The sequence below is a fragment of the Drosophila navojoa genome, chromosome 3, assembly GCF_054131105.1.
Source record: "Drosophila navojoa isolate 15081-1374.11 chromosome 3, UAZ_NAV_1.0, whole genome shotgun sequence".
Classification (NCBI taxonomy): Eukaryota; Metazoa; Arthropoda; class Insecta; order Diptera; family Drosophilidae; genus Drosophila; species Drosophila navojoa.
This window is the reverse complement of record NC_142891.1, coordinates 8,474,044-8,499,656: the sequence shown is the minus strand read 5'-3', so window position 1 is coordinate 8,499,656 and position 25,613 is coordinate 8,474,044. Positions and strand designations below refer to the sequence as shown.

The 25,613-nt window shown below is 35.9% G+C and overlaps 1 protein-coding gene across 2 annotated transcripts in view; it reads left to right on the top strand.

Moving 5' to 3' along the window:
• beat-Ib (beaten path Ib) overlaps positions 1–25,613 on the top strand; it is an 86,837-nt gene that overhangs the window by 24,849 nt on the left and 36,375 nt on the right. For both annotated transcript variants that reach the window (XM_089257527.1, XM_030387277.2), the window contains exon 2: positions 11,706–12,546. In XM_089257527.1, the coding sequence (XP_089113653.1) occupies positions 12,477–12,546 (70 nt within the window). In that variant the 5' untranslated portion in view covers positions 11,706–12,476. The remainder of the gene's footprint in view (positions 1–11,705; positions 12,547–25,613) is intronic.

The following is a 25,613-nucleotide window of genomic DNA, read 5'->3' as shown; positions in this document are numbered from 1 at the left end:
AAACAAGTGAGGGCATAAACTAAATACTTCTGTTCGAGTTGAAAAGCCTTCCTTGCTATTGCCCTTTTTGGTCGCTACTGGCGGGAGGGGGGGCGTGGCATGGCTTTAATTGGCACACATGACGCAAAAGTGCGCGTGACACAGTTGCCGCTAGTTTGGAAAGGAAGCAAAGGAGAGGAAGAAGTAGAAGAAGCAGAAGAAGTTGTAGTGTATGCGTGTGTGAGTGTGCGTGTGTGTGTGTGTGCGTGTTGGGGCGTAGGGCAGAGAGCTGCGCTCATATGCATAGACACATTCGAATGTCGTCGGCGCCCCGGGTGTTGGGTACGACATGTAGCCTGGAATGGCTCCCCAGTTGATCTTAGGCATTTGTAGGCGTTGGTGTATCCAAGCAAACGCCTTATGCAAATCACTTGATGTGTGTGCGCGAGCACGCGGCATACAACACGGCACGGCCCAGCGAGGGCAATAGGCCAGAAGGACGAAAGGACGAGAGGACGACGGGACGCCAGGACGAAAGGACAGAAAACAATGGCAAAAGCTCAAGTGTTAAGGGTCGCAGCTTAAGTTTAATTAGACGCGAGCAAGTGATTTATTTGATTTGCCCCTGGGCCTGTCACTGGCAGACTTAAATAGTTTTCGCCAGGCCTCGAACCCCAAAAGCCCATATGAATAATATTAAAATTCCCAGTTTAGCTCTTAAAGCTGAAGAAATTTAAATTAATATGTTTTGAAACGAAAGACAGAAATTGCCGAAGGACAATTTTATTTTTTAATATTTAAAAAAATCCATATTTATTTTTGCTGCTTTGCAACACTTCAAATTTCGATAGCTCTACATAGATAAATAATATATACTATATATATATTTAAATATATATTATATTAACTGCTATTATAACAGTTAACTTATTATGCAGTTTTGTGCATACTTTTGCGACTTTCCCAACACTGGCTGCTAGTTTACTTCAAAAACTTTTGCCTTTGGCTCTCGCATGAGTAATGAGCGTTTCCATTTCGCGTTTTTCTACTTAAAAGCGCACTCAAGCATGCAAAGCAAAGGAGAAAGACAGAGAGAGATAGAGAGAAATTGGTTAAACGAGAGTGAGAAAGCTTGAGTGAATGGCGACCCAGAGAGCAACATAAATAATAATATCTGTCAGGCAACTTGAAGCTACTTTTCTTTGTCTGCTTTACGCCTGATTCGCTACGCAACTTTGGCTAGGTAATTTCTTGGTGCATAGATGGGCGGAGTCGGTGGTGAGCCAAAGGAAGTGGCTTCTCAAAGGCGGGGACTTGAGGCGCACTCACTCAGGCGCAGTCGAGTGCACAGAAGTATGCAACAGTCTGTGGCAGCGGCATGCACAATATGTTCAACGCGAGCGAGCGAACGAACGAACGAACGAGCCCAAAACGCGAGTCGCTGGCATAAAAAGCCAACCAGCGCAGCCACTAAAGACCTAAGCACAAAGGAGTGAGCTAATTGAGATCTGATGGACTAGAAGATGCCCTACAGTTGGAAGTTGTCTGCTCTGTGAGATGAAATTATTCAATTGTTTTTAATAAGTTTTCTAATTCTTTTCAAATGCTCAAAGTTGCTCATGAAATAGAAAGGAAATTAAATAAAAATATTTTGTTCGATCAATTATTTTAAAAAATTAATAAATTAATTAATTAATTAAGTTAAATTAATTAAATTGATTAATTAATTAATTTAATTTATATATATTATTTAATTAATTAATTTAATTTTTTTTAAATAGTTTATTTACAGTAATCGAATCATTTTCAATGCTTTTCAATACTTTATAAGTATTTTAGAAAAATATTATTAATAATTTCAACATATTTTTTCAAATTATTATTTGAATTTTTATTTTTTTATTTAATGTAAATTAAATAAAACTAAAAATGAACTTGAATCTAAATATTAAAAATTTAGTTATTAAATTTAATTCCTAATAGATTTCTTTCAAGCATTAAAAAATGTTAACTTTTTCTTCGAAGTATTTTATTTATATTTTAAAAAATTAATATAAGTAGATGTATATTTGTTTTATATATAGAAACATATCTTATCCATATCTTTAGTTGCTTTACCCTTTAGCCTTTCGATTCACGCTCATTTTCAGAGATTACAGGGTATCACTAAACGTCGGCACACACCTAACTGCACATGCACCTAGGCTCACATACTCTAATGCACTCACATTTGCACACACACACACACACACATACAGGCATACACATACAATTGAGTTTGACCTCCATTGCCTTGAAGACGCATCCGGCTTTCACCCTCTTTTTTTTTTTAGAGTTGCCGACTTGTCACTTGCACTCGACGCTGACAGTTGGCCAGCAGCTTTCAGACTTTTAGCATCCAGCTTATTCTCTCTCCCTTCTGCTTCTGTTGTTGTTGTTGTAGTTACTGTTGCTTTCGACTGGCTTTGACAGTTGCATTTATTTATGCCACAGCTAAACGAGCCTGACCTCCAGCTGCAGCTTCGCTTTAAGTAGCTGCCAGATAAAGTTGAAGCCTTAGTTGGCTGAGCTTTTTCGGTTTTTGGCAGCCACAAAAACATTTTTCATTAATAGCACAAAATTTTGACTATAAAAATTATGTTGCTTCTCATATGAAAGCTCTATAAAAGTTTTAGCCCCAGGGATCGTGTGTGTGTGTGTGTGTAGTGAAATATGTAATTATCCATATATTATGTTTGCTCTTCAAATTAGGTTAGCTAACCGCATGCTCAGCCAAGGGCCTCCCCTCTGCCCTTCCCTCCACCTATCCTCTGGACAGGTTTGTAAATTTGTACATTTTTGGTTTTTTGAAATTTACGTAGCTAATAATTATTTAGTCGGTTTTGGTATTTACTGTAATTTAAGTGCCAGCTAAAGTGGTGCAGGGGCTGTGGATTCAGCTGAGCATTGCTTACACAATTTCGGTTCGGTTAATTTCTAAAGAGCATTATACCAAATTATTGTGGCTGTATTTCGTTTCACAATAATTGTGTGGAAATATTTGATTGAGTGGTTCGAAATATATCTGCCGTTTGTGTGCAAAGCAGAATAAAGTGCATAGATACAAATCAAAAAATTTTCAATATACGTCTTGAATTTGTAGCTTTAAGCCTAGACAGCAATCTGAGGGCAAAATAAATTTCTTAAGATTCCTTAAGCAAAGTTAAAGCAGCTTGAGTCGAAGCAGCTTCTGGAGACTCACTTATGAAGCGATCAAGAAGTTAACTGCAGCAGCAGCAGCGGCATCATTGGAGCTGGCCATTCGGTATTTTCATTGATTGCCACTTTACTAACAATTTCCATTGGCATGGAAAATGGGTTAAGGGAAAATCGTACGATAACAATACAAATTATAAATAACGATTTATCATGAGCTGCAGCTGCAATTTACCCCAGCAGCAGCGTTTGCCAATTGCACACCTGAATAAGCCAGACTCCAGGCAACCAGAGTGTATGTATGTGTGTGTGCATGTGTGCGTGTGTGCTTCAGCTAGCCAATTGCAAGACCTGAAGTGAAGCTGTGCCTGAGGGCCCTTGAATGCCTGAAGAGGAAAGAGATGAGAGTGAGTGAAAGAGTGAAAGAGAGGGCTGCAATAAAAATGCCTGGCAATATAAAGCCAAATAAATTGCCTGCGGAAGTTGAATCGAACGAATTGGCTGAGTGACTGACGGACTAACTGACTGACTGACTGACGGTAACTGAGACATTTGCTGAATACATATGTGAGTCTCATATAAAATTATGTATAAATATATAACTTGAAAAAAATAGAAGGTTAATATCCTAATATGATTATAAAAAGACATGGATAAAACGAAAATGTTTAAGTAAATAGATGGAGAAAAATATTTTAAAATTAAAAATTTTTATTTCGAATTCCTACTTTTATTTTATTATAATTTTGTTGTTTTAAATTAACGAAATAATCAATTAAGTAATATTTTCAATGTAAAGCCAGCCTAAATAATCATATTAATATTATAAAAATCAATTACTCCACTTAGTTCACTATCAATAAAAATGAAAGATTGTGCTACTCGCCCAAATAAAAAAAAAACAAACCAGGCTGGGCAACTGAATTGCATTTATCTGGAGTTTTACTCATGCTAGAAAAATGTTATTCAAATTACGCATACGCCGCACTGACCGCGGCCATAGCAAAATTCTCAGGCGCCGTCTGAAAAGTCGAAATAAACTCGCTACGTTTACCGCTAATCGCTTCCCCACAGACACATTAACAATTTATCTTGTGTTATTTTATGCGAAAAGTTTCGACAAGCCGCACCCCAATACTCAACTCGCCGCCTAAGCCGTTCGTTCACTCGCCCCAAATGGGGCATATGGGTTACCAGGGCGCATTTCGAATAGAAAATCGTGCGAATTATTTGCAAAAATATCAACGACTTCGATTCAGTTGGGAAATTTGAAACGAATGTGGGTAGCTGGCTATGCGATGCTGCAAGGCTGTATGTGAGAGTGTGTGGGTGTGTATATGTATTGGTATGTGTGTGTGTTTGACTAGCTAAGCATTAAATATCGCAGGTATATGCTAAAGCCTTAAAATCGATTTAAGAAAGAGAGAGATTGAGAAGAGAGTGAAGTGAAGAGTTGAAGAAAAAGACATATCTGTATATAGAAATATTTCTAATTAAAATTACAGCTTACAGTATAAAGTATTGTAAAATGTATAGTTGGATATTTATAGTTACATTTTATATAATTATATTATATTTTTAAATACTTGGTATGGTTTAGTTTTATGAATTTAATTTTAAATTTGTATCATTTAGAAATACTTTTTCCTTTTCTTTTATCTTCTCAAGCGCTCATTTATTTTAGCTTATCTATATGGCCTTTATCACATATGTAGTCAGTCCATCTCTTGTATTAATATATTGTAATTTAAATAAGTTTTGCAAATATCTTTGATTTGATATTTATATATTATATTTTCATCAGCTATCTCTATTTAATATTAAAATTTGTATCATTTAGCTAACATTTGTATTTAATTTCTTAATTAGATAAAATGTTTTTTCTTGTTTTAATATATGTTACAATTTACACTATTTACACAAAATATTCACAACATATTTTCATTTTATTTTGGAATTGTAATTTTCTTTACCAATCATTCAAAGCTTTTACCATATATAGCTTACATCGATATCATATCTAGTCCATCTCTTATTAACATGAGTTAAGACATTTTCTCAATTTGTTTCCTTCAACTGTCCTTGGGCCACAAGCATAATGTTAACAACTGTCTAAATAGATTAAACGAGCTGTCGACTCATTCAATTATCCAATTCATTTTCATAAACATTAAATTGATTATAATCATTCAAAGTGAAAAGTGGCCGAAAATTTCATTTTGCTGCCCTAGGGCAAAAGTTTGTACAAAGTGCTGAAGGCCATTGCGAGATATGCCGAAAAACTCTTTCAGTTCGTTCACACTCTTGGTAGTTAATTTAAACCAATTTGACATCATTTGGAAAAGTGTGTGGAAAACTTAAATGTCGCCCAGCTGGCCACTCCCACTCGCCCATTGACCCAGCACACAATCCATTCCAATTAAACATGAGAGAGCGCATAAAGTTTAGGCAAAAACCAAAAACCAAATAAGCCCCAAAAGCCCAAGGACCATAATCTTTATGTTGAACCATATAAAAGGCCATGTGCGAAAATTACCAAATTAACCCAAGAGAATTGACCAAAAGAGACGAAGACGAAGACGAAAAAGAGGAAGAGGGAGAAGAAGAGAAGTAGGAATAAGTAACAGCAGGACAAAGGATTTGCGTATGCGGTGGGTCAACAAAATGGTCGTAGAAAACTCAAGAGCTGAGCCAAATGCAAATTTCAAAGTTAATCATGGTGAAATTATATGATATGGGTGGGCAACCAAATGTTGGGGGGGGGGGGCGGTTAGTTTGCCAATGGAAAAAACCCTTTCGCATTGTTCATTTGTCAAACTCAAAGCAGCAGCAGCAGCAACAGAAGAAGAAGAAGAAAATGAAGCAGCAGCAGGAGCCAACAACAGCTGTTCCGTAGCCTTTTTGCCAGAACTGTCAAATGAGATTAAAATAAGCTTCGTTCGTCAATCGACTATGCTGTGAAGGCGAGGGAGAGGGTGAGGGAGAGGGCGAGTGAAGGAGAGTTGCACACATGACAATGGAAGCATTTCGTTGAATGACTTACCCCTACTGAAAACTAAACCCCGCCACATCTCCGGCTCCCTCGATGGCTCGGCCCCTCATATAATGGCCACAGCAAATTTATAGCAATTGTGCACTAAAAGGGTTTTTATCCACGCACAAAAGCTTGACCAATAAAGCAACTAAGCGCATTTGTGCCAACTTCTAGAACCCTCTCTCACCGTCCCTCTTAGCATATTCCATTCCATTCCATTCCACTCCCTAGATATACCGTTACTCCCCTTTGCTGTATCCAATACCCTCGAGTTGAACTGCGGACAGAGGGCGAATATGTTTGGGAGGCAGTGTGCAGTAGCTCAGTTTATTGCCAAATTGAGTTCTGTGTGCGAGCTGGCAAAAGAGCATGAAAGAGGAAGAGCTGGGAGAGGGAGAGAGGGGCTCTGTGTGTGCTTTGTTAGCTGCTGGACAGAATGTTGTCAACAACAGCTGCACAATTGAGATAAACTTCAATTTTCGTAAATTGTTTAGTTTATTGAAAAATGCGACAACTTGAAGGCTGCCATCAGCCACACGCTCTCTATTGCCACGCCCCTCGCCAGCTCTGTCACCCACGCACTCACTCTCTGTCTCTCTCTCGCTGCTGCTATATTAAGCGCTTTGAATTTTAATTCAATTTGATTTTAGTTTAGTTTTCAGCGCGCTGCTTCTACTCAATTTATTGGCACATTTTATTTTACGAATTTATTGAAACGCGTTTCATTTTAGGTCCTTCGCTGTGGAAATTGGTTTGCCAACTGATGTGTGTGGGTGTGTGTGGGAGTATGTGTGTGCCCGATGGCCAGTTAAAAGCTTGGTTTATGTGCCACACACACACGCACACACACACACTTGCACACTCACATAGCCCTCAACAAGTCGAACATTTTGCATTTTCTTGCAACTCGAGCGTTGTTAATTTCAAATGGATTTTTCAACAGCTGGCGACGGTTGTTCACATTTTCCAGCTCTTTTATTATTTAGTTCAGGGCTCAAATATGCTCAAAGATCTAGTGCAGGTGAGCTCTAGCTATAAACCTATTTGATCAGCTTAAGAGTTGATTGCGATTGCTAAATTGTTTGGAAAGAGGATTAGATATTTTAAACTAAAGTTTGATTGGGGAATATATGTATATAAATGCAAATGGGAGCATTGAAAATAGGTCTACAAGACTGCCTACAATGATGATGCTAGTTCTTCTCTTACTGGGTGTAAGATTAATTTCTTCTTAACTAAAATGTATAAATGAGATTAAAAATAACATTTTATTGGATTTTTGGAGTCTACCTTGAAAATAAATATAAATAAATATTTTTGTTGTTTTCAAATACAAATTGTTCTTTATATCATACTCTCATAAACTTACCAACACTTAAGCTGTTTTCAGCAGAAATATGCTGTTAATGAAATAAAATCAAGCTTAAGCAGGCACTTTCATGATATTCCGATTTTTTTTAAATATATATTTTTATTTATAAACTAGACACGCAGAACATGGACTAAACTTTAAAATATATAAATATTTTTTTCAAATGTATTAATAATTTTGAAAAAAATTTTCATGAAGAAAACCAAATTTAATAATAATTAAATTTAAAAAATAAAAAATATAAAAAAATTGCATTATTATTGAGTAATATTTTATTAATAACAGACTTAACTTTTGTAATTTAAGGTTTAACTTATTTTCAATGCAAACCAAAAATATATAAATACATTCAGCTAAAAGTCCAAATATCACGCTAGACGATTAAGCTCTTTCACAGCGCTCAACGTTAGTAAATACCGCTTCAGAGTCACAAAGCCAAGCCCTCAAGGCGAGCTCTCTGAGAGCTGATAAAGAGCACCAGCAGCATCAGTTTAGGCAGAGCCCGTATAGCCAGCACACCAAAAATAACACACACACAGAAGCTCAAAGCTTGCACAATTTGGCTTGAGTGTGTGAGTGTTGAGTGAGTGCACATATGTACATGTGTGAGTGTGTGTGTGTGTGTTGGGCAAAAACTGTTTAAACAGTCGGCTCGTTCAATTGCATAATAGCTAAGGCAGCTTAATTGCAGACTCTTATGTGTGTGTGTGTGCATGTGAAACAAAAACGGCTAAAAAAAAAAAGCCAAATAAACAAGCCAAACGTGCCAGCGAAGAGGCGTGGCTCGACTCGGTTAAGAAAAGGGTGAGAGAATTCATTATGTATTTTGCGCCTTGGATCAGAGCAGAGCATTTGCTGCCAAATGCTGCCATGTAACTAACTCACTCACACACTCACACACACAGTCACTCGCACACCCGTTGGTTGTCTGAAGATGCCAATACCTTAACCACACAGACCAAACCCGGCTAACCCCCCTGTCCCCCCTCACCAACCAGCTGCCCCCGTCGAGCAGGCACGTCTGTTGCGGCTTGGCGCTTGTTAATTTTACAGTGGAAATTGCTTTGGTATTTACAGTGCACTCGGGCAAAGGCGCATTACAGACACGCCGCTAGCACGCTGTAATACGCTATCCCGCTCTCACTCCCTACCTGTCTCTCGCTCTCACTCTAGCGCACACACAGTCGCTGGCAAGTCGCTTGTTGTGTTTGTTTTGTGCTATTTGCGCTGCATTTTCCATCGACAGCTGCTCAACATTTTCACGGAGCGTCTCTGCCGCTTGATTGTGTTTGCCCACAAGCTGACGCCTCGCCTCCTCCTCGCCTCCTCGCCTCTCTCCCCAAAGTCCACCAGACCTGCTCCCTGCTGCACATAAAAATGAAGCCTCTTCGGGCTAATCAAGAGCGGCACTTTGTTTGATGGCCCGCCAGAAAGTATGCTTTGGCATATTTTGTAACCTGCTTATCTCTAAACTAATTTGTTTCGCTCGCCTCCCCCCACCCGGCAGCCGAAACGATCGGGAATAAGGGCTCTGGCCACACTTACCCTCGACTGTCCCTTTGCCATTCGTTTGCTTCTGTTTTTTGTATTTCGTTGTGGTCGTCTTTTTATCAACTTTGCGGTGCGTTTCATTACCCAGACGACAACAGCAACAAAAGCAACAACAACATCGAATGACTATAAAACAATGCAGCAGCAAACGTAGAAACCCCTCGCCACGCCCTCTGCTGCTAACAAGCAAAAGTACTCTACGAGAATAAAACAAAGTAACTATAATAAATGTTTGCAAATAAATTTTGAGCTCTTATTTTGCTGTTGTTTTTATTTTTGTTGCTTCTTTTTTGGCATTACGACAAAAAAAAAAAACAGCAAATGGAAGAAAAAACTTTAAGCACTTTACTTCGCACTGGTCTGGGCACTGTGTATAAGAAAATATGCTTTATGTTGTGAAATTTGTAAATTTTGTGACTGATGAATGTGAAAGAGAGAGTGTGAGAGGCACAGTACGAGAGAGAAAGAGAAAGAGCGAGGTAGACACATAGCTGAGATATTATGCTAGTGAGGGGAAAAAAGTAAACTAATATCAACTCCTAACGATGCTTTACGAAATTTGCGAGCTAGCTTTGATTTGTGTAGGGAATTAGTTATATAAAGGAGATTCGTATATATGTATACATACATATGTATGTACATAGTCAGATTTTATTGATATATTTTTATATTTCATATCGTTTTTACTTTAATAAATATTAATAAAAAAAATAAAATAAATAATGTAAAAATATGTTTAAAAAAATATATATAAAATAAAGATAAACAGATTTTTATAATATTATCATTATAATATAATTAAAATAAATCTACAAAAAATTCATTGTTTTTCTACGACATTTAAATGATATAGAAATAACAATGCGTGAAATATTCTATAGATCCCTATAATACCTAGAAATTATAATTTAACATCTTCTCTCTTTGAGCTTATGAGCTTATGAGAGCGAAAGAGATAAAAAGTAAATAAATAAATAAACACAGGGAAGCGAACTTGACTTTAAAAACTCTACCCAAGCAAACAAAGCACAAATAAAAATACAAATAAATCAACCGTTATAAATAATACTAGTACTTATATGGCTAATAACTCAAGGAGCTATAAAACACACAGAAAATATACATATATATAAGAAAAGGAAGCTAACACACAGCGAAGCAGCTGGGAATCTGCGTGCAGAAGCATTCACACAGTCACTTTTCACTTTTCAATCAGAAGCACAAATACTAGGGGCATGTGTCTGTGTGTGGGTGTGTGTGGGTGTGCGTGTATTCACGGTGTATTCTCAAGCGCATTTGGAGCTTAAAGGATTTACATTGAATACCGAATGCTGATACTTCATATGAGTTTAGTTTGCAGTTGGGTCGCGAACTGTCGCTGCCTGGAAACAAAAGCTGGCGAACGAGATTCTTCGATTTCCATAAGTGAATTTTTGGGCATGACGGCATGTGCTAAGAAGCCAGCCAGCCAGTCCTGGCCCCAATCCCCCTTAGGTGTGGTCGGAGGAGTGGAGCTGAACTGAACGGAACTGAGAGCGAAAAGCCGTTGCCATATCATTGGGCAAATGGTGTCATGTACGATATGCGAGAATCGTGTTGTACAATTTCATGGCTTCGATTTTGCCAATTTGAAATGTAAAGTCAGCCAAGAGGGAGTTGCCCACTCACCCCACCACAAATCCAGCCCAAGGGGCGTGACTTTAAGGCTCGACTCCGTGACTGCGAATGATGGAGTTGAAGTTTAACAATTCGGCAGGAGCTTTGCCTGTGCATTGCGTATTTTGGTTTGCTAATGGGCAACATTTGGGCTTGGGAAATCGGTCGGAAAATGTGTGCAGTGTGTTCTTCCTCTGCTCTTTTTGATCTGCTCTTACTTTGGGCCGGGTTATGCTAAGACTGTGCAGTTTAAAGACTATACCAATGATTTATGAGGATTTATGAGTTTGACTGGTTGAGATGATTGGATTTATTAGACATTCAGTCGTGGAATGGATGTCATGAATTTTTATGGCTGCAAGTGAATTTCAATTGAATTATTTGTGCAAAATGTCTTTCAATATTTAATATTTGTAAACATTGTGAAGATAAAAGAAGAATTAAACGATTTAGGGGATGTGAAATATTGTTATATGTAAAACAAATTCTTGATATGATTTTAATATTTTCTTTTATAAAAAGATTTAATTTTATTAAAAAAAAAAATAAATAAATAAATAAATTAATAAATAAAAAATTATTATTGCAATGTTTATAATTTTAAAATATAAAAAATAAAAATAAGTAATGATATAAAAATACTAATAATTAATCAAATATGGAATTGCCCATATATCTAAAATATAAAAATAAATAATAATTATATAATAAATATTATTAATAAATATTGACTAAAATTTTTATAATATGAAAAAAAAAAATTATTAATACTAAATTAAAAATATCGAAATTACATATTTTTAATATCTACATATTTTTATATATTTTATTTCCATTTATATTTAACATTTTTCACATTTTTTTTTTGAAATATCTAAATACTATATCTAATTTATAACCTTTTCTCAAATCTTTCAGCTGATGAAAACTCTGCTTGCCCCTGGCTATGCTCACATGAATTGATGTGACTGGCAGCTGAGAAGAGTGAAAAGCATATGAGGAAAAGCATACAAAAGGAGACGAAGGAAAGTCTTTCCGCTTAACGACATAAAGTGCAGACCGGAAATGAATATGCAAAACCGGTAAAAAGGATATGAAAAATGCAAATAACCAAATCGAGTTCAATGCAGAATTCACAATTCAGCTAACCTCAAACGTATTTACACCAGCCAACCCCCGTACGAACACGTACACGAGCCACTGTGCTGCAGATGGCTAATTGTGGTTGAAAAAAGCAAAAAAAGAAGTAAAGAAAAAAATATACATTTAAAATTGCAAGAATTGAAGTAAAGCGCAAAACGGAATCCAGCAAAAGCAATGTCAAAACTCATATGAAAATATGCATTAAATGCGACCGCAAAATAGAAAACCAACCGAAAAAAAAGAGAGAAAATAATCAAAGGAAAAAAGGAAATTGCGATTGCGGGCGAAAACCCCGATAGAAAAAAAAATCGAGTAGGTGGAGAGCGAAAAACAAGAGATTGCAAATGTAAAAATTGATTTCTGCGGTTTTCACAAACGGATATTGCGCGCATATATGGCTGCAAATCGTTGCGGCTAATAACGGGATAACGCACAAATACAAAAGTGTAACAGCACAAACTAAAACAAAAACTAGTTCAAAAACTTATAAATACATAAATAAATAATAAACGTTTAATCCGTTAATCGCATTGGAGAGCAAGCGGAATGCAGCCGAAGGGAATAAAACTCTGTCAGGTTTTCATCATCTGCGTGGCCTGCCTAACAACTCTGCCAGGTGAGTTAACGAGCTGAGCATGCAGCTCTCTCTCTCTCTCTCTCTCTCTCTCTCTCTCTCTCTCTCTCTCTCTCTCTCTCTCTCTCTCTCTCTCTCTGTCTCTGTCTCTCTTTCATTCCCCTTCTCCTTCTGTCTCTCTGCTCTAAGCAATTAACTGTGCAAATTCATATGCACTAATTGGTTCTCTGGGTCACATATTTGTGGTTACGTAATATTGTGGTCTATCTAGATTGGTGGTGGTGGTGGTGCTGCTGTTGCACAATTTGCCACATCCGCTACTGGCAACTGGAATGACCACAGTAAATGTCATAAACAACCTCAAAGTTTTGGTGCATGCAACACTCCACAAAACAAACGCTGGCAAATATGAAAAGCCGCAAATTAATCAGTGTTGCTAAACGAAAATGAGAATTACTAATTCGCCAATTAACATTTAACTTTTTATAAACAACAACAAAAAAGCAGAGAAAATTCCCAGATGAATATTTATCTGCTAATATGCTTTTGCGGCATATTTCAACTCGATTCATTCATTATATTGTTCAATTTTAGCTATTCAAATTTCTAAATCTATTCGATTGATGGCTTATTATAATGCTCAGGTAATTCGCGCACTCTCCATTTGCTCGATTTCGATTGCTTGCTGACGGCTTTTGTGACTTTTCAACACTGCGCCACGGCATTGTTCAGCTGAATAAGCGTTTTTTTTTTTCTTGCCTCTTTTTGTCAGTGTTTGCTATTCATAAAAACTTTTCATTATTATTTTACTGCATACTTTTATTTCCTTCCTTTTTTTTTGCTCAGAAAATTGTAATTTAATGCAATGGTATATTCCAGTCGCTGCCACGCCCCCACGCTGCTCGGCTGGCGCATTTCGCTTGAGTTCATTTCAGTTCAGTTCCTCAGCTTTTGCTGCTCGACGCCGTCTGACACTTTAGGCAAAATGCTTGTTGCAGCGCGTTGTCGCTTTGTCTGCATTTCCGTCTGACTTTAATAACGTTTTACATTTTCGCTGCGCTGCCTGACGACTAACTTTCGACTTTTTTTGCGAAATTAAATATATATATATATTTATATATATAAGTCCATGTGTAAGTCTTTCTTAAAGCAGTTGCTTAAGAACGCTGAACTTGAATGTTTCTTTGCCTCTGCTTAGGCTCTTCGCACGACACAAATGCATTGAGGGCATTGCTTATTGTGGGTTGGGCGTGCTGCTTGTTTTTTCTTTATTTTTTTTACTGGTAGGCAATTCATCAAAGCGACTTCCGCTTCCGGTCTGGGCCAATGCCATACAACAGCTTGATTGTGACTCTGTTGCGCCTTTGACTGACATGCGGCCATGCGACGTGCCAGCAAGTTGGTCATATTTTGTAGACAGCCATAATACACACACATACACACACACACACACTCACTCACACACACACACTACTTACACACAGTAAAGCCTAGCAACGTGGCTTGTTTAAAAATTTCAATCACGTCGCGCGTATCCTTCACTAGGCACGCATTTCAATGGCCAACTAAGATCGGGCCACTGGTTAGTGGGTATTGTAGCACGAGTGTGTGTGCGGGGGTGCAGGGGTGTATGTGCTACGTCACGCGTATGTGGCGCACACAAAAATTATACGCGAGGTTACATTTACAACTTGTGCAAATTTCTAAAAAAGAAAAAAAAAAAAATAAGTAAAGGAGGAACGTGTCGTGGATTGAATACATTTTATGAATTTTAACAGGCACTAGCAAATTTAATGCTATATATATTGCAAGGCAATATGCATTCTAATGCCTCAATGCTATCGTCTATTCCTCATTCATAGTTTTGCAAAGATAATGCTAAAGATTTTTTGTAAAATAATACTAAAATAAATAATACTATAGCAATTTTATTTTAAAAAATTTATAGCTTCCATTAACTTTTATTAGGGTTCTTTTTTTCCTTAAGAAAAAATATTTTAAACGATTTAAACACTGTTAAAATTTTATAGATCTGCAACTCTAAATTGATTAAATAATTTAATCAATATAAAAATTGTATAAATCTATATCTTTATTTCATTTAAAGGCTTTTTATTTAGACTAATTAATTGTTTTGTTCATATTTATTTTTAATATTTTTTATATTTTCAACTTTTTGATATTTAGTATCTGCAATTTTCGTTTAAACTTATATTTTAATGCATTTTTTTTTTTTTTTTTAATTTTTCAATATTTATTATTATAATTTTCTCGTTTGAAATACTTTGTTTTATTCACATCGTTCCACTTGTAATTACAAAAAATTAAATTATCAATTTAGTGTATTTAATTTTTTTTTTTAATAATAACTAAAATACTAAATTAAGCCAACTTGTATTTTTCTTAAACATTTACTAAATATTTTGTATATATATTTATATATATATTTAATTTTTTTTCTATTTACGGTGCTTTTTTTGTTTTCTTATTCTATTGCCTTGCCTTAAAATTATTTAGCAAATTTAATTAATGATATCATGCATTTTATTTAATTTTGTTCAACTATTCACTTTGTTCATCTAACCACATACGCGCGGTTCGCCCCTCGTCTGGCTTGGCTTATTATTTTTGTTTGGGCTATTTCGCTTAGCCTTTTACTGGCTGTGGTGGCTCATTTGGGCGCCTTTGCGCTTGTTGCCCAGCACTAAACTTTTGACACACAGTAACACGCACACACTCCCACACACACACACCCACACACACATCTTGTTGTTGTGGCAGGCACGCAATGTTGGCGACGACTGCCGGAAATGCCAAGCACAACGTTCCGAAAGCCCGAACAACAAAAATCAACTGTTGGCATGTTGACGATTCTCTTTGCTCCCCCCAAAACTCCGTCTCCTCATCAACTGCCAGCACTCCCCCCGCCCATGCTCTCCTCTACACATTGTCGTGTGCTTCTTGCTGTTTTTTTTTCTCTTTCTCTGCTTGAGTTTTTGGAATTTTTGCCAGCGTAATCACGATTAAACTGTCAACGGCATACTAATTAGATTTTTATTTTTATTACGCTATGACAGCGCCGCGTGACGGCGTCACCAGACGTCCTGCGTGTCCTACGTCTCCTACGTCCTTTGAGTGCCGCCTGTCCTGTCTGTCCCAGTCTGGTTGGGTCTGGCCTGGCCTGGTCCGATGTGGCCTGCAGGGTGCTCGCTGCTTAGCTGGCCCTGGCTCTGGCTCTGACTCTCTGCTCCCAATCCACGGCAGCCGCATTATTCGCTGAGGCGTGCGTGCCTCGCATGACCAAGTGACAGGCCAGCATCAGAGAGCTGGCTGTGTGCAGCGCGGTCCTGCTTCTGCTACTTTGTGATTTATGCCTTATCATATTTATGAAAATTATTGTTATTGATGGTATTCAATATTATTATGGGGCATAGGAAGGACACCATCTTACTGATTGATTGAAACATTAAGAGCTAAAAACTTTGCCACTTGCGCCAATTGATTTCTATACCCTATGAGCTGTGTTGCTGCAAAGGGTAGAATCATTTCTCTAAATAAAACTAATTAAGAATAGTTATTTCATAAATATATATTTATTCTTAAATTATTTTATCTCTAATTGGCATTCAGAATTGATTAGGGCATAAAATAAAAATAAACCTGTTGGCACAGAGTTTTATCAAATATCTATTATAAAATATTTATATAAAAAAATTACTAAAAATAATTTTTAAATATAATAATAATGATCAGAATGAATCCAAAAACATTTATATAAGATTTTATTAGATTTCAAATTGATAAAATTATCTAAAATCTGAATTATTAAAAATATACATTTAATTTATATGCCAGCCCATTTGCTTTAACTAGGGTATATTTCTCTACACTTCACTGTTGATTTTTCTTTTCTACTATTTTTTTTTTTTTTTTACTCATATTTTCATCGCCCCTTCAGCTGGGTTTTTATTTTATTTCTCTCGTTTTTGGTCAATTGTTGATTGTGTTGGGCTGTGTTTTTGTTCGGGGTCTATATTACTTCCAAGCTGTTGAATGCGTCATCGTTCTCAAGCAAAAAAAATATACCCCGTGCTGCTTGAGCCGTAGTCACCTGCCGGCGTTGCCACCTCGTCGCACAGTGTTTCTTTGTCGCTTGGCTTTTGTTCAAGTTTCGTTGTTTTTTCTGCCTCCCACTCTCCTTCTCCTCTATTTTTTTCATTAAGTTCTCACCGGTGTAGGAAGTGAAATGTTTTGTTGTATTTTGGGTTGCAGCTGCTGCTGTTGTTGTTGTTGTTGTTGTTGTTGTCGGTGCGTTGGTCCAAGTGCTAATGCGGCCAGACAATGGCGCCGGCTGTTTGAGGGCGTTGGGGGAGTGGCCCGTATTTTCCTAGCACACTTTTCAGCAAGCAGTTGAAAAAAAAAAAACAAATTTAATGAAAATGCGGGAGAGTAGTACATTTCTCTTGTTATTGTTGTTGTTGTTGTTGCTGCTATATTTTTTTATGCACTCTGCAAACGTTGCTGCCTGCCGCCAATTACAAATGCGCAAATATTTTTGCTTGCAATTTAAAATAATTATTGTATTTGCATGGCCAACAACCCAGCGGTGTTTGGGCTCGTGCTGATGTTGTTGTTGTTGTTGTTGTTCCTCGTATTATAGTTGTTTTAGTTGTTGGCCATTATGTGCACTATATGCTTTAGCCTTTTACAGAAAGCAAACCAACATTTCTGTCGTTGTTGTTGTTGTCGTTGTTGTTGTTGTCGTTTTTGACCACCCGTTGTAGTTATGAAGCTTTGTAAGCCCACATTTTGTGGTTTGCTTTTCAATTTATACACATACATGAACACACACGCACACACACATATATATGTACTCGGTCCAAGCTTCCTCCTATTACACTGCTGCTCACCTCACCTATGTATAAGGTATGGCTATTGTTTGGCTTTCGTCTCCCGTTTTGTTGGGTTGATTTTCTTTTTTTAGATTTTTGGTCTAAGCAGCTAAAAGCTTAAAGAAAATAATCCGACCAGCTCAACTTAAAAAACAACACACACGAAAAAAAAGAAGAAGAACATATAAAAGCCCTAAAAATTATTTATATCCCTTTATGGAGCTTAAAGAACACAGTGGAGTTTCTTTGGAGCACAGAGTTGGGTATTTAGTAAAGCTTACGAAATATAAATTCAAAAGGAAGCTAGTATAACCCCAGGCATGTTTATAAAATTTTAAAAATCTATTAAAATTCAAAAAGTTGTCACAAAATGTCATCAGAATGAGAAAATATGAAAAGAAATAAATGAATAAATATTTATTGAATTTAGAAAATCGTATCTTGTTTGTCTCCAACTTTTATGGGCTTTCGATTGAATTCCGTGACTTATTTACTGCTGAATAAATATTCATTTGTGTTGGCATTTATGCAAAAACAATAATGTAACATGGCCAAAACAAGTTTATTATTTTTTGCTGAATTGCATTTCAAGTTTATCGCAATGAATTAAAAATCATTTCGAGTAATAAAAAGCCAAATATTTAATCTCAAAGAAACTTTGAAGTAGTTGGCCGTATCGGATATTATAATAAAGATAGAAGAGCAGCACATGGAATACCTAGCCACAATATCTTGAGTAATATGCGTCATCCAGCCACAAAACAAAACACTAAAAATTATTAACTATATGAAATAAAAAAGACGAAATGTATTTATGTATAAACAAGGAGCAAGTCGAAATTGATATCAGCTCGGGACGCAAACAAAAAACTAAAGGAAATCGAAAAAAATCTTGATGAATATGCAGAAAATTTGCTGAAAATATATTCCGAAAGTGGGAAAGTGGGAGAAGAAAAGTTTTCGACTGTTGAATTAAACGCGCCCCATGGAGTTGGCGTCAGTTGTGCGGTCGCGTCTGCAACAGATTTACGTCATCATCTTCATCATCATCAGAAACTCATCATAATCGTCATCAACAGGCAGCAGACGTGACGGCACCGAAATTAATATACATTTAACACATATACATACATATGTAGATATGTATGCATGTGTATAAGCTTGTATGTGTGATGGATGTGTCTGTAAATGTTTTTTGTTTTTGTGTGGGCTCGTGTTTTTGGTAACCAGCTGATGATTATTTTGATACATTTATTTATACATACATGTGTGTGTATATATATTAACAGGAGTGTGCCGGGCATTCCGTATTCATATTCGCACTCATCCGCAAAGCTTTTGAATAATGCTAATTTCATATGTGATTTAGTTGAATATATTTGAAGCGATTATTCATTCAGAGGGGAAATTCGAAAAATATATTCCGGAAATGTAAATCTTTTTAATTAGTAAGAATATTTGAGATTATCGTAAGTCAAAGTAAATACTGTAGTACTGTGATAATTGTAACTACTTTCTATGAATAGCTCTAGCTTCTTGTGCTGTACCTTACTGATTGATTAATATTAATATTTATCATTACATGTATTTATTCATTGCATTTATTTAGGCTAATATATATTCTTGATAACATTATTTATTGCATTTTCATATTTATTTAATTTTTAGAAGCAAACCATAGTTGTTTTATTTTATTTATGATTTTTATTTATTTTTTTATAATTTTATTTATTTATTATTAATATTTTTTTGTTTGTTTTTTTTTTTTTTTGTGCATACGATTGTTGAAAGTTGTCAAAAAGCTAAAAAACAATTATTTGGTTATTTAAATATATATATATATATATATATATATATATATATATATATATATATATATATATATATATATTTAATATTTTAGTTTATCTCTTTTTATATAATTTATATATTTATATATTTTTTTATATTATTTAGGTATTTATTTTTTTATATAATTATAATTATTTATATAGCTCAATTTTATTTATTTCATAATTTTTCTATTTTTTTTTTCTTATTTATTTTATTTAATTATTATTTTTCTTATTTTTGTATTTAATTTTTGCACAAGCAACGAAAATTTGGGTTGTCTTAAATATGTTCATCTTTTATTTTGTTCTTAAGAAATTTACATTTTTATTGCTTACTTTTAGCAGCCACTGTATTGAAAACTTTGTCAATAACTCAAAACCAAAACGCAGCATGAAAGTCTACCGCGCATTAAAATCACTTTAAAAATTGGCCAAGTTTTACGGGCAGTCAGCGCAAGGATTCCATTATAAAATATGGCATACCCCTAACAGTTTTTCTGTTCATATTTCCAACATACATATATACTTATATATGTATATATATGTATGTATATTCAACTGTTTGTTTGTGGCTGAAGTCTTTGGTTTCTTTTTATTATTATTTTGCACAATGAACGCACTTGGCGCACATTAAATAAACCCCCAAGAAGCATTTATCAAATTTCTCTTTATAAATATTGTGGAGCCAGCAGAGACTAGGACTATATACATATATCTATATATATATACACCTCATTCTCTCGCTTTGGCTGCGTGTGTATTTTTCAAACATTTATAAAAACGTCAGGTACTGCGGCAAGTGCCAGGTGGCTGGTGGCTGATGGTTGTTGCTGGCAGCACTTGAGGCAAGGCAGGGCTGGACAGAGCAGGGCAGGGACTGGGGTAATGCGCGCTTAATGACAGCAATGAAGATGCCAAAATGATAAACAGCAAAACAGCGGCCCAAAAGTGGCCGCGGCCAAAAAATGTCGGACTTGGACAACCCAAAATAAAAATAAAAAAAATAAAATAATAAAAACAAAAACAAAAAAGAAATTGGCCACACACAAACAGAGCGAAGCGAGAGAAAATCCGGGAAAACAAACAAATGTCGAAAACAGGAAAAATGTGTTTGTTCATTTAATAGTGGGCGGTCGAACATGGCGGCTAGCCAGGCTCATAAAATCTTAATGCTTATGCATGGCAAACGCGATATGGAAAGTCTTAAACGGCAATTTTTAATCGAATCTAAGATAAAGTCAATGGATAAACAACTTGTAAATCAAAAATATTGAATGGGCAGTAAGGCAGAGAGAGATAGATATCTCTCATATGACTCTCTCCTTTTCTTATCACTCTTTAAATAGTGTGAAGCTCAGCAGTTTGCTCTTGCTAATGAATCTATGCTAATTGAGATTGATGCTCAACTAATTATTCTGAGCTATTTCAAACATGCATAACAGCTCTCGTCGTGTCTTAAGCCCTTCTCATTTACTCATTTCTGCAAATCAATAAATTGCTCAGCTTCCCGAATTGGCTATAGTTTTATGCTCGTGACTTTTCTAATCTTGCAAATGCTCAGCCATTATGACGATATTTGTTGTTTGCAGCACAGTTCACAACAACATCATTATTGTCTTCAACGTCATCATCATGGTGTTCTGCTGGCATCGTTGTCTCCTGTTTAATGAGTTGACTTTTGTTTTGTATGCCCCATTCACAGTCTGCAGCATTTCCTTTCCCAGCATTCCATGGCTTATTGATAACAATAAAAAGCAACAACAACAACAATAACGAGTGGAAGGCATCCCATTCAAATGGTTCCAGCTTTGCATTGTGAATTGTGGATCTATCTATATATTCTTTGGCATTGTGTGGCCCGACGACAAGTCAAGGCGATGAAGAGCGATGAATCACGGCCGAGACCAAGAGAAGCTATTTTCATGCTTAATGCCTGCTGAAGATGTCTAAGAGGGTAGATTGTTTGTAGCAGTTGAAAAGAGTAATATATTTATTCGCGATAAACGTCAAATGAGGGCTGGCAACGTGAGATACAAATTAGTTATTGATTATCGTTTTCACATTAATACTGAGCTGAAGATAAAACTTAAAACTTCCATTTTTATAGATATAGAGCCATATTGAGATGCTTGTCCAGGGTATCTACCAGTCTAGCATACACCTTTCGAACACTATTTTTGCTTTGATCCATTGGGCATTCGCTCGACCAACAACGCTTTGCACCCCGGGCACACTTTAAATGTCAATTAGTTGTCAAATGTTTTATGCAGCTGGACACAAATAAAAACGATGAAATACCAGCCAGAAAAGAAAACAGAGAGAGAGAGATAGAGAAGAAGAGAAAGACAAAAGCAGAAGAAATCGAAGAAGCTGTAGCAAACGAAAAACTTTTCAGCATTTGCTTGTTGGAAGAAGCCCAATGTCGAAATAATAATAATTTATAACTATCAATGTCATAAGTTCATGACATGCTCATCAATCAATGCATTAGACAGCTCAACACTGGCTCTGATGGGGCGCATTGGACGTGCCGCAAAGTTTGACTCAACCCTGCGCCCCCTCCCAAACTCACGGGCAAAAAAAAACCAGTCGACGTGGCTGTAGCTGCTGTTGTTGTCATACAAGGAAAGTTTTTCTCGCCTCTGGCTGCCTGGCGGCGCATTTCTCATAATTTTCTATTGCATGCGAATTTCCACGCTACAATTGACAGCAATTGCGTTTTGCGTCCCTTCGACAACTGCGTCGAGTATTTGCCGAAAGTTATCGAAATGTATTGGCAAAACATTCCAAAAGTTTTCTCTCGTTGTGTGTGTGTGTGTGTGGGAACGCATTGAAGGGATGAGCTGAAATAGTTGATTGAGTTTTATTTCAATACGTTTGGGTTTTCGGTAGAGCAGGAACAATCGATGGAAGTTGTCGATTTGAATTAGTTTGTAATTCACATGAATTAGGAAAATGAAATTTTTGTAAAAGTATTTTAGGGAAATGCGAGCAGAGTCAAATGCCAAACTCTTTCACTTTCTCTCAACTATTCGTAAAACCCATAATTTTGAACTATTTTAAGTGAGAACTTTAAAATATAATTAATATATATATAAATAAAATCTTGATTTACAAAAAATGACCAAATTTGTCCGTTTTATTTCAAAAACTAAAATATAATATCGAAGATTCTTTAAAGTTCGCATATCATAGAGACTCTTCAGTAAACTTGGTTAGAGCTGCATTGCGCTGACTTCTTCAGCAGATTTAAAACCAAAAGAGTAATTTTATTTGAAGTAATTTTGCAGGAAGGGATTATGATGAGAGTGCGTTTACCTTCACTACTCTAGCTCACTTCTCCTTCATGCAGTTTAATAAATCAAATCTCTGGATACTTACTTGATTCTAGTTTATTGTTAATATTCATTAAATAGCTTTAAATTACTGGAATTGAAATTTCAAATAGATCAAAACAGGTAAAGCTACAGGTGTTTTTGTTGTTGTTGTTTTATATACAGACGCTCATTTTAATTTGTTTTCTCTTATTTCACTTTACATTTTGCATTTCCCTTTTGCGTTCATTGTTGTTACATGTTGCTGCTCTTGTTGCTGCTGCGCGTGTTCCTTATCCTACTCACGCCCAGGGCTTATTCAAATTGACTCAATTTTTGTTAAATTTCCGTTGGCCTGCAGTACGTTCCATATATTTATGCGCCGGAATGAATCTGAGCTGCCAGAGTGGGAGAGAGAGAGAGAGAGCATGAGAGTGAGAGAGAGAGAAAGTTGCCGCCAAATGGTCTGTTGGTAGCCATTTTTTACGTGCTGAAAGGGGCGAAAGGGGCAGACTCCATGTTTCTCTCTCTCTCTCTCTCACTCTTTCTCTCTGTTGTCTCTCCTCACCCCTTTCGCTCGCAAGGCTCACGCTGCACGGCATGTCGCCTGGACTGCACGAACTGTCCTGTTCTTAATCCTGGCCAGCGGAATGTGTTGGCGCAAAAGCCAATTTAAAAATGCCAACAATGATTTATGTTATATTCCGCTCGTTCTCTCTCTTCCAATTGCTTCGCACGTAAGTGCAGAAATTTAAATGCCTTACGACAGTGCGCTTTAATTTAAACAATTAGCCCTAATGATTAACCCTAACAAGGACAGCGCGCGCACACACACTCACATACACATATGTACATACGGCCGTCTGCGCTATGTAGCTAATAAAAGTTAATGACTTAATGCGCCGGTTCAGGTTCCGTTAGGGCTTGCGTGTTTTCGACCAAGTGGCAAAAGTCGCATAATTAAAACAACAACAACAATGGCCTTCATGTTGTGCCCACTAAAAACTAGTGCTAACAGCTCTATTTATATAAACGGCTCAGCAGCAGCAGCAGTTGTAGCAGCAGGAGTAGCAGCAGGAGGTAGCGGCCCAGCAAAGCGACAAAGTCATTGACTTCCTGTCCCTGTTCCCTATCGCGAAGTGCCGTTAGAGCAGGCAGCCATAATAGAATAAGGCTGGCTGGTGTGGCTGGCTGAAATCAGGAAAACCATGTGTGTGCTAACAACACTGCAGTAAAGGCGCAATTAAAGTACTCGGAGACACGGGACAGAACAATAAAAATGAACAACAACACAATCAGGCAGAAAACGAAAAAGGGAGGGAGGGTAGAAAAGCAAAAGCCACAAGATGACTATTGAATGCCCTACAAAAGGGGGCTTGTTAATTGAAGATGACAATGTGAAACAAGGAGCTAAGCATAAATAAAACTAAATATGATTTACAAATTCTTTTGTCTTACAGTCTGAATTTCTTTTGAATTTTATTTACTTGTCTTCTCTATAAAGCAAAAAAATTAAATATGTATTCTGAATTATTTACAATAAAAATATGCAATTTTTATTTATTTTTTATTTTTTAATTGTGTTAGTAAAAAACCAAAAGCCAAAATCGTGAAGGAGTAAGGTGAATACAAAATTATTATTATTATTATTATTATTATTATTATTATTTTTTTTTTTTTTTTCAAATTATCTCTTTCTAAGTGAAGCTAATTTTCATATTGTATAAAATATATATAATTATGTAGATAATATATTTAATAAATATTTTAGTTTTCTTGACTCAATATAAAAAATAGATTTATTTTATATATGATTTATAATTATAATATAAAATTTTCTATAAATTTTTAAATTAAATTAAATTGTATTATTTATGTTTTTTTCCTTGAAATTGATACCATTTTTTCTCAGAATTCCATAAATATTTGTAAGCGTTTGTATTTGTTATTAAAGGAGATAACACATAAGAGTCTTGCAAGTATCACCACTTCCTATACCCTACATTCTATTCTATTTTTTTTTTTTTTTTTTTTTGTAAGTAGTATCAGCAAACAAAGCACCACTTGGATGACAATGGCCTCCAGTCTCTCCACTCACTCTTCTATCTGCTCTCTCACTCTTTCACCGCTCCGGGCATAGTTGGTGGCAGTTATAAAAAGCCATTATAAACATATGTGCAAACGGATGTCGAAGAGCCTTTGCTAACACCCCTTAACACTCTTCACCCTTTCCCCAGCAGCAGTTCAAGTGCTTCCGCATTGTGGAGCAACTATATGTGTGGGTGTGTATGTGTATGTGTGTGGGTTAGTATGTAGCGTAGATGTAGCCTTTCTGTTTGCTTAGCTAAGCAAATGTGCCGGTGTCTAAGCCTCGGTGTGTGTGTGTGTTTGTGTGAGTTTGTGCTTGTGTGCGTGTTTGCTTGAAAATGTCTGCCGATAAGCGCGTAATTGCCGTACGACAAGAGATCTATAGACATATTTATAGAAAAATTTACATACATATAAATAGATATGCTCACACATATATGAGTATATATATATAAGTTCAGGGAATAAATTGTGTTGTAGTTCTCTTTCTCTATTATTCAAGGTACAAGTTTTGCTTGGCTTACAGAAAATAGTCTGAAATTTGTCTTGAAATTCACTGAAGCTTGGGTAATTGTTGAGCGATAAAAAATCTATTTTGTAGTGAAATTTATATATACACAGCAATACATTTATATGTGAGCTTATATTTCTGAGTCAAAATAATAAATTTTATTTCTATTCTCTTTGGATATTCTTTCAAGTCAGAAAATAGTCGGATATAAAAAAAAAAAAATGCAAATAACAAAATATGCAGTTATTAAGCATGCTTCGCAAATATTATTGATTATAATTCAATTATTTGACTTTTAAATTCAATTCAAAGCTGAGAGTTAGGTTAATATACTAAACTCAAATCTTATCATTGTTCAGCTGTTAGCTTTTTACTAAGGCTATTCAATTTACGAATTATATTATATTTTTTATTGTCAATTTCATAAGATCCCCGTTCTTCTTCATACAAACCACATCATTTTACTCCTCCA